This window comes from Manihot esculenta, chromosome 18 (assembly GCF_001659605.2).
Source record: "Manihot esculenta cultivar AM560-2 chromosome 18, M.esculenta_v8, whole genome shotgun sequence".
Lineage (NCBI taxonomy): Eukaryota > Viridiplantae > Streptophyta > Magnoliopsida > Malpighiales > Euphorbiaceae > Manihot > Manihot esculenta.
Genome location: NC_035178.2, coordinates 8677459 through 8688600, shown reverse-complemented (window position 1 = coordinate 8688600; position 11142 = coordinate 8677459). Strand labels below are relative to the sequence as shown.

The following is an 11142-nucleotide window of genomic DNA, read 5'->3' as shown; positions in this document are numbered from 1 at the left end:
AATATATTAATATATCTATAACATTCTAAAAAATTTATTAATTAATTTAAAATATTTTACTGTAATTTAAAAATAAATTATTAATTATCTCTTTAAATTTATAAAATTCTACTAATTAATTCATTTATATTAAATATATTTTAAATTTTTTTATAATATTTAATGGATTAAAATTTATAGATGAATTAATTGTTAAATTTAAATTAATTTTTTGAGATAAGTTAAGATTAATATAAATTTAATATAATATTAAAATTTTTTATCAATTTTGATTCTGTAAATATGTCGTGTTTCAGTATAGTGGTGACGAGATTTATTAAATTTTATATTAATTTAAAATAAAAATAACTTATTTTTTATAAAAATTTGAGACACGTGTTTTGTTTGAATTATTTTTTCAGAGTTTAGTTTAAATTTAATATTAGTTAATAAATTTTTTTAAATATTATATATATTTTAATATATTTTCTAAAATAAAAAAATTAACTAATAAATTTCTAATAAGGAATTAAATAATAATTTTTTTAAATAAATTAAAACGATAAGGTATCTGTTTTCTAACTTCAATTATTCTTCATAGAAAATGGTCCTATTTTCAATTTTTATAAGGCTTAATCACATTAAGGAAAATAATAATTTTATAAAATTAAAATTCAATTCAATTATTTTAATTTAGCTATCTAAATTAAATTAAACGAACTGATAATAGTTTTATTCAATTGATTAAAATAAGTATTTTATTTAATTTAAAATTTAAATTATTATTGATTAATTATTTGGTGAAACTCTGTATAATTAAAAATAACTTTTTTAATTTTAAATTCCCCAAATCAAACCAAGAATTATTCTCCTTGAAATTATCATCAAGGGATTGAAAGTGACCTAAGAACTTCAATATTTCAAACGATTTAATCAAATATGATGTGGTGAATATTAGGACATCATGTCCTTGAAAGCAGCTCTTTGTCTCTATTTCTTTTATAAATAATTTTGACTGAAATTTAAACATGCAAATTTATAAATTTTTAATTTTTTAAATAAAAATTAAATCAAATTAAAATAAATAAAAAATAAAAATAAAAATTTAAATTAATTCATTTTAATTAATTTTTTCGATTTAAATCTAACAGTAAAAACTAATTAAATTTCTTCTCTTTAAAGAAATCAAAAGTTTGGTTTCCAAAATTCTTTATGTTTGACTAATCCACCAAAATTTCACTTCCAACAATTGAAAATTAAATAAAATTCAATTCAGCCACCAGAAAGAACTTCATTCTCACATGCAACTCACTTCAATTTTCCAATAAATCAAATGTGGTGGATTGCCCATAGATTAGACTCATTAAATAATAGCAGCCGTGATGCAATAGGGAAAAATAATTATTTAATTATTAAATTTAATTTTATGAAGATCTTTTTAACTAATATATTTTTTATTTATTATAAAAAATTTATTTATTTATATTTTAAATTTATAATAAACCGAATAAAATCGGAAAAATCCAGCAAAGGGAAGAAACAATTAGGATATAAATCGTAAAATGTTCAAAATGTTCATTGCTTAAACTATAAAATCAACAATATTTATAAAATAATAACGATATTATAATTAAAATGGATTTTTATCTTTCTTTGAATTTTAATCTGAGCGATTTGTAGGAAAAAGAAAAAAAATAATGACTGAAACATATTTTAAAATTTCGAAAGTAGATAAGAACAAAATAATAACTAAAAAAATGTGGAATCAACTTTAACCAGTAGAGGAAGGGTGGTCAGTAGAATCTGACCATGGCGGCACCGGCAAATCAGAACCAGTGGGCGGATTTTGATTTCGTGGGGGCCGGAAATAACCCAATTGTTGACCAGCCAGAATCAGAGGAAATGAAGCAGAGGATGAAGAAGATGATGACAATGACCCTGAAGAAGATGTTGCAAAAGGAGGAGCTGAAATGGATGAAGATAATGAAGCCGATGAAGATCGAGAAGACGACGGCAAAACAGTTGATTGTAGAGAAGCCAATTGCTGATTATAAAACATTTGCTCCATCAAACTCGAGGGTTGAAATCCATGCAAGTCACCAGTGCTCTGTAACAGCTGAGAGTACTCCCAGTAATCTCTCATCGTATCAGCCTGAGACAAAAAGAATTGTGGCGGAAGTGTCGTCGGCTGCTGCGGCTCTTGTGGTGGTTGAGACGATAATGGCAGTAATTGAGATGGCTGTGGAAGACCAATGGGGATTTGGGAAATAGGAACATTTTGCATTGGAGGTGGCAACACTCTGACATTTTCAGGGAAGTTTAGTTTAGCTCTATTTCCTCTAAATCTTAAAGCAGCTTCGTCGTAAGCTCTGGCGGCGGCCTCCGCTGTTTCGAATGTGCCAAGCCAGACTCTTGCTGCTTTATGCGGATCACGTATTTCAGCCGCCCATTTACCCCACGGCCTTTGTCTAACTCCTCTGTATCTTCTTCTCCGCTCGCCGGTTTCTTCATAAGATACCGTTTCAGTTGATGATGTCGGTGGTGCAGCGGGAGCGGTGGCGGTGGGAACTATAATTGAAGCAGCTGGCTCTTCTGTTACTGTAAATGGTATAAAAGATTGATTATGAACAAAGAAAATAGAGAAAATCTATATATATATATATATATATATATATATATATATATATTTAAATTCTGTAGTGTAATGAACTGTTGTATTGATACTTTCCAGATGTCTGATGATTTCATGAAGCTGACAAATTCAAGCTTTTGATTATAAAGATGAGAATAAAATTTTTATTACATGCAATATATGATGTTTGTATCCGACAAGTGAAAACATATTAGAAAAAGAATGGCAGATTCAATGGAAAGAAACTCACGAGTTGCACCAGAAGAAGAAGAATCTCCATGAGAACTTGTGAAATCACCAAACCCTCTATAAACCCTTGGCTCAGATTCAATCAACTGAACTGCACCTTCTTCTTCACGTCCTCTCTTTTGTCCAATCCAGAAACCAGAACCAGAACCAGAAGTAGACGAATAAGCAGAAAAAGGAGGTGATAAAGAAGAAGAAGATGATGATGAATAAACACCAGCTGGAGAACCAAAACCACCATAACTAGATGTTATTGCACCGCCGAAACCAGTTCCATATCCCCAGTCACCAGCTCCTTGGCCGGAAACCACACGAGTAAGAGCTGAAACCATTGCAGACATCTCCCCCGTACTGCCATGACCAGGAAACGCAGCTAGCGATTGTGTGACATGAACTGGCTGATTTAACATCGATTCTGAGGTTATAATTTGTGGGTGTCTCTCTTCTTGGTCATCATCGCCACTGTCTGCAATAGCAGGGTACCTGAAGTACTCGCCTGAGCCTCTCTGGTTCGCCACCTTCGAAATCAACAAACACATATAATCAGAGAGAAAAAGGGAGAGAGAGAGAGGATTTTCCCTGTTATTTTCTTTTACTTTCTCTTCTCCTTTTGTTTCCTAAGAAAATTAGGATTACAGGAATACCTTCTTGAATCGAAGTTATAAGGAAATAATGGAGAATTCAAACTTGATCAGCCGATATTAAAATAGCGATCACTTGAAGAAGCACCAAGAAGAACACTTTCTTCATGATAAGATCTCAAGGTTTTTTTTTTTTTTGGTGGGGAGGGTTGAGATGCAAAATAAAGTTTATTTATTTTATTTAAATGAGAAAAAAAGGGAATTTCCCTTCTTTTTAATAAAAAAAAATTAAAAGTTTGACACGCATACGTTCACACCAGAATTATTGACCGATTACAGAGAGAAAGAATTCATCTTGGACTGAAACATCTTCAACCGACAGGCTCTGCTGCTGCTTCTTCTTCTGCTTTTGCATTTTGGGCTCGAAATTTTTTCTTAAAAAAAGGATGATTAGCCCATAATTAGCAAATGGGCTATCAGATAATTGGCTGATTTGTAGTTGTACTAGAAAGAAACAGAAGATTTTATGCATCAAATGAACAGAGCTTCGACTCTCTAAAAAATTACTCTGCACTCTAACTCTGTTATTTATATTTATTTAAATAGTATTTAATTAAAAATAAAAAAAATAAATTTTATAATCCACTTGTCCAATCTCTAAATATTTTATCAAAAAACTAAAAGCTGGAACAAAATTGTATTGGTTTACTCTGTTTTGAGTTTCCTTTCACTTAGGTAAGAACCAAAACTACTCCTAGGTTAAAATAATGGTGACGTGATTGTGAAGAATTCGTGCACAACTTCCAGCTGTGCAGAGTCATATACAAATTGAGAATGGATAAAACTACATAAAGAATGTAGTTATATGAATATTAATTTTTAAATTATTAGAATTAATTTAGGGTTTTATGAAAAATATTTTTAAGAATTTAATTTATTTTTATTATTTAATTACAGTATAAAAACAAATTGTATTAGCAAAATTCTATGTAAATAATAAGATTTTCAAAACCTATAAAAATAGATTTTTAAATAGAAAAATAATTATCGTTAGCTAATTTTCACGAATTCTGCAAAAATCAGAATGTCTTTTTCATAAACTAAATAGAGGTTTTGACTTTTTTTTTTTTCCGAAGAAATGAAGCCTTTGACTTACTCAAGGAGTGCGAAACAATTTGGATTCTAATTCATTAATTATAGAGGCGGTGATGAATGGAAAGATGAAAATTGAAAGTGAAATTTATTATTTAATTTTTAAATATTGTTATTAATAAATTAGTTGTTATATTTATAAAAATTTATTAAATTTTTTTAAATAAAATAATTTTTTCATTTATTTTTTTCATTAAAAATATAATTAAAAAAATCTTTTTTTTTTCTTTTTCGTCCTCCAGCTTCTTTTTCTTTTTCTTTTTTTAATTTTAATTTTGATTTTTTCTCTTATTCCAAATATTTCCTTTTTTTAATAGATTTTTAAAAATATAAAATTTGATTTTTAATAATAATAATTAAAATTTTTTATTTAAAAGTAAAATTAGATTTAAATTTTTTTTTATTTTTTTATCTACTTTTAGTAAAAATTACGATAAAAAAAAATTATTTCACTAATAAATAAAAAAATAATAACGTTTTAATAAATTTTTAAAAATAAAATTTATTAATAATGTTAATATTCAAAAATTAAATAATAAATCTATTAAAATTAATTTAGAGGTTATAATTTCTTTTAGAGTTAATAGTAAAAAAGTTCTATTATTTTTTAAATATACTCTATTTTTTATGATTCGATAATTAAATTTAAATTTTATATTTGTTCTAATTATATTATAATATTAAATTTATTTTATAAAAAATTAACGAAATATACTGTGACATGACTCTACTCATCAATTAGTTACAAGTTAAAAAATTAAATTTTAATTAGTAAATTTTTAAAATTTAATTTTAATATAAATTATTCTTTTAATATTATAAATTTTAATTTTAAGAGGAAAAAATAAAAAATTTTAATTTAAAAAAAAATTATAATTATAACTAAAATTTAAAAATTTACTAATTAAATCATGATCTTTTAATTTATATCCGATTGTATTTTAAATTCCATTGTTGTAATAATGACATGTCAAATGTCATAGTGATTTTGGTAGTTTTAGAAAATTTAACATTAGAGTGTAATTAAAATAAGTATAAAAGTGTAAAATTTAATTAAAAAATAATAAAAAATAAAATACAATTGCAAAAAAAAAAAAATAGAGTTTTTTTTTATTAACTCTTTTTCTTAATAATATATGGTTTTAAAGAACTTTAGTTTAATTAAATTAAATTTATTTTTAAGTATATACTAAATTCACATTTAAAATTCAAGCATAAAGTTATAAAATATTTATTATTATGAAATAATTGTTGTAAATCATGAATATATAAAATTATATACTTAAATGGTTTTATACAAATAATTAATTATCATTATATGTTAAGCAATTTAATAACAAAAATAAAGCTATAAATTGAATGTATTATTATAAATTTTACTATAATTTTGTGAAAAAAATGGTATTATTAAATATTTGCATATATATTTTCTATATATAATAAAAATATAGTTAATTATATTTTATAAAAGTAAAATATCAAACTCGATAATTAAAATTAAATTGTATTTATATTTAAGAAAATAAATTTTAACTTAACTTTTAAAATTTTCAATGAAATGATTATAGCAAAAAAGGTATTATCAATTTAACAAAATCTACAATTTGATAAATGAATTTAAGGAGAATTGAAATCGAAACGAAAACTAATAATTAATAAGTAAAATAAATATCGAATTGAATTAAATTAAATATTTTTATTATAATTTTAAAAATTAAAAATTAATTTTATACATTTTATATAAATTATTATCTAATAAAATTTTAATATTTAATTTCACCTTTATATAAATTTTTTTAATAAAATTTAATGTGTAGACCTAAATATTTCACACGAGTAATAAATATTTAATTATTAAATCAAATTTAGTTCAATATGTTTAATTTTTTTTTGAAAGCAAATTTACTGATTGTATTAATAAAATTCTATTAAATAAAGAGGGATATCATTTCAAATAGAGAGACGATTATACCTAATAGATTCTCTAACTAAACTATGAGTAGTTAGAGTAGTACTACGACAAATCTATCTAACAGAAATATCAGTTCTAGAGTCTAACAAAGTTTTACAATCATTCAAAATCAAACCTCTGTATAAGATAATTAGACAAAAATACCCCTCAAGTGCTTGTCTAAACCTCTGCATAAGATAATTGGGCAAAGATACTCCTCATTTTTTCTCATCTTTCGAGCATAAATCATTAAAGTCTCCCGAACAAAATCACAGAAGAGAGTTTCTACGAAATAAAATTCGAATAAGGTTCCGAGACTGACGTCGTCGTTGCGATTCCAGAACCCATAATAACTAGTAAATCTCCATTAAACATTATCTTCCGAAACAACCGAATCAATAAAATTTGAAAAAAAGCCAACCACAGAAATAAACCTATGATTCTTCCACATTAATGAAAGGCCTTCTTCCAATCATTGTTTATTGACTAAGAAGCAACCATCAAAATGTAAAAAATTACGAAAGAATTTCATGCGAGAACTAAGAGTTTTTGTTTTCATTAAAAATAAAATGTTCGGCTTGTAACTAGGAACAAAATCCTTTAACGCAATAACTGTCCGAGAATTGCTGCCATAAATCTGTCAAAAATGTCTACATATTCTGAAAATTGATTGGATTGTATGTGAGAAATATTCCCACTATACAGAAATCATAAATGACGATCAGAATATTTGTGGAGGTCTGGACAACAATATTTTCTTCATCGCTAGTCAATTGACGCAGATTGTCTTTTATGGGGAAGGGGAAATGAGAAGTTAGGTGTAAGGAAGAGGAAAAGGCGAAAGTAAGAGAAAAAAAATTTAATTTTTTAGATTATTAGTAATTATAGTTTGATGTGCTTAATATCTGGTTAAAAAAACATGTTATATATTATTTGATTTGTTTTGTCAAAACACGTATCTAATTTGACGTGCAATGTGTGCAAAGAAAGGACCAAAATCGAATACAAATAAATTAGGACAAAATGTGGAATCATTCAATTAGATCACAATTTGGTGATTAAAATATGGATTTGAATTTTGAAATTAATTGTATTTAGACTCTAATTACTTAATCTAATCTAACACAGTTTTACATATTGTTTTACTTTAACGTAACCCACTTGTCAATTTCCCTATATTTTTATTATAATATATATCAACCACTAATCGGTTTACTTTAATAAATAAATAAACTTTTATTTAATATTTAATAATTAAAATTAAAGAATAAATTTTTTAAAATTTTAAAATATTTTTAAATTAAAAAAATTCACTAATAAATTTTCTATATAAACTATATAATAATTTTTCAATATTTTATGAAGTAGAATTGAGAAGAAGAAAAAAAATAAATAATCAAAAGGTGCACGAAAGGGAAAACACAATATTGGTCAACGTTGACTATGGTCAACTCTACGTTACACACGTGGACGTTTTTATCTGTAGGTGCGGCTATGGGATCGAGTTGCGTAGGTTAAGGGTAGGCCCTTGTTAGTGACCTACAAATAGACCCTTTTCCCCTATAGATTGCAGCATTTCTCTTTATCTTCCTTGACAATGACTTGCATTTCCACCTTTTTTTTTTTTATATAAAAAATAAACATATTTAAAAATTGACCGATTAGCTTGAAAAATTATGAATTTTGTGATTTTTTTATTTAATCTAAAAATTTAGTATAACTGCTTGGAATTTTATTTTTTTTTTGTTTTTTTTTGTGAAACCAAATCCAAATTGACTTCTTAGTTTGAGAGAGCGCGTCACATTCCATACAGCAAGTCAATTGTCTTTTTTAAACATTAACCGGTAATATCTCAAGGTCATATAAGATATTTATAATTAAAAACACTTTAACATATAAAATTATAAAAATATTTTAAAAAATAATTAAAATATAAAATTAACTTTTTAAATAGAAAAATTTTCGTATTAAATTTTGTGATTAAATCTGTAACTCTTACTATATTTTTAAAAATTATACATCTCGAAATTCATATTTTAAAAAATTATCATAAATTTTTATCAAATATCGATAAATTTGATGTAAATCTATTATAAAATTTAAAATTAATTATTTCGTATGAAAATTCCTGACTCATGAATATCTTTTTGAAGTTTTTCCTCCTCTATAAAATCCATAAAATAAATGATATTTCAAGTTTAAGTACTGTGAAATATCTATTTACGAGATATTTATTTTTATTATAAAAAAATATTATTTTTTATTGCCTAGTTTATCAGTGATATTTAATTTTTATATTTTATTCGTATAAAAAATTTTGATAATAAAAATTAGAATTAAACCGGATCTTCATCCATAGAATTTAAAACTGAAAGAAGTGAGGACTCCCTTTAGTTTTGATGGGCAGAAAGATTTCAGTCTAAGGAAAAAGCAAAATAATTGTTTCATAAAACACACAATATTTTTTTTTTCAAAACACACAAATTAGGAATTTAAAAAAAAAAAAAGCCACAAGTTGAATTTTTTTGAGTCAATAAACTTGAAAAATTGGGTAATAAGTAATAATTTAAGATTGTTTATTCTTTAGAATTAAAAAGTTAATTTATTATTTATTTTTAAAATTTAAAAAATTAATTTATACTCTATTCCTCTCATAAATTTTTTATAATATTAAAAAATATAGTTATTTTATTAAATTTTCAATTATATGTACATTAAATATATTAAATATTAAAAAAAATTTAAAAATAAAATAAAATTATAATAGTCGATTTATATATTATTATAATTTAAAAAATAAATAATAATTTTAAAATAAAAAAATAAAAATGATATAAGAGAAAAAATAATATATTTTTTAAAAAATTTTTATTATAATAATTTTTTTATATTAATTAAAATTATGTATCACAAGGAAGGAATGAATTTTCTTCCAGAAGTTAATGAAGTTGAATACTCTACATTCAAAGATAAGAAAAACAACAGTTATTTCGATAAGCACATTACCATTAATGTTGAGAAATATCAACGCTGTTCTTTTTATTGCTTAAAATATATTTATTATATTAATTATTATTTTTCTCTCATTAACTTTAATAATTAATTATTATTATTTTTTAGTTAATAAAATAAAAAATGTCGAGCCTGATCGTTAATATTTCTCTGTTATATATATATATATATATATTTTGATAAAGGATATGGTAACGTAATAATAATTGATTCCGCCGAAACACAAATATGAGTATTAGAATTTTAATTCGATCGGACTATAAAAAATCTATCCAACATGGTATTGTTAATTTTTTAAGTTTTTTAGTTATATTTCTGTTTAAAAAAGATGAGTCGATCTCGCTCATATTTTCAGTAGATCTATTTTTTTAAAATAAACTAAATTTTTTTAAAATTATAATTACTCGTATAATAAAATTGTTAGAAAATACGCATGAGATGAATAAAGAATGAATTAATTATAAAATACTTTACACATTATTTATATTCGTTAAATATATTTATTATTTATGTTATTTATATATAATTTTTGTTAATTATCATATATGATACAAAATATGTGTATTTTCATTTCTACAAAGTAAAAAATAATTAATATAATATAAGTAATAGTGTATTTTCATTTTTTAGATTTTTTAAACTATTATTAAATAATTGCTTTAGTAATATAATAATAATAATTATTTTTTTTTGAAATAGGGGATCGGGGGAGTCGAACCTTAAACCTTTCAAGACTACAGGATACACTTTCCACCAGACTAAACCTTGGAGTGCAATATAATAATAATTATTAAATTATTAATCTACACCATAATTATATCATGTGTGCCAATATTCTTGTAAATTCTATCTATTTTTAATTTTATAATTAAAAAAAAAACCAACTATTTCAACAGTGTTTAATAAAAGTTAAATAGGGTAAATCCAAAATCCAAGTCAAATCAAAGTTGAGTTGCAAGTGCATGAACTTCCTGTGCAATATCAATTATTACTTAGCTAAGCCTAACTTACTCATGTCTTTATTTACTTTGATGTCAATTAATTAAGATTCCTATGAAAAATAAATAAATTATTTTCTCACAGAATATAAAATTATTATTGCAAAAGGAAATTCTCAAGATTATTTTTTTAGTAATTAACCATTATTGATATTCAAATTTGTTAATTTTAGAGACGATTATAATATTTTAAATAAAAATAATTAGTCTCAAAATTATTTTTTTAAAAGTAGTGGTTAACTGTAATTTAAATAAATAATTTGAATAAATAAAAGCAGTGGTTAAAAGTAGTGATAGAAATCAATGATAATTTTTCATAAAGAAAATTTTAAAAATTATTATTATTATAATTATTTATTATTAATTTTGATCAAAATTATTATTATTTTATTAATTTGATTTGATTTAATTTTTAATAAAAATTTTATTTTTTTATTATTATTATATATAATCAGTAATGATAATTCTTTATTTAGATCTTCTAGTTTGTCATTATTATATATGATGATAATGATTTTTAATAATAATTTTAATAATAATAATTCTATTGAAAGCTTCAGTTTAGGCGTGGGACGGCTCTTAAACGGTAGA

At 23.6% G+C, this 11142-nt stretch overlaps 1 protein-coding gene across 2 annotated transcripts; it reads right to left on the bottom strand.

Moving 5' to 3' along the window:
• Positions 1–1678: 1678 nt before the first annotated feature.
• LOC110605960 (ethylene-responsive transcription factor ABR1) lies at positions 1679–3666 on the bottom strand. Of its 2 annotated transcripts, XM_021744656.2 has the most exons (3): positions 3502–3661; positions 2862–3375; positions 1679–2577 (listed from the first exon to the last, which is right to left on the bottom strand). In XM_021744656.2, the coding sequence occupies exons 2-3, from the start codon at positions 3265–3267 to the stop codon at positions 1751–1753; spliced, it is 1233 nt and encodes a 410-aa protein (XP_021600348.1). In that variant the 5' UTR covers positions 3268–3375; positions 3502–3661; the 3' UTR covers positions 1679–1750. The 2 variants fall into 2 exon arrangements, with proteins under 2 accessions (XP_021600348.1, XP_021600347.1); XM_021744655.2 differs by having other exon boundaries at positions 2862–3666.
• Between the last annotated feature and the right edge of the window lie 7476 nt (positions 3667–11142).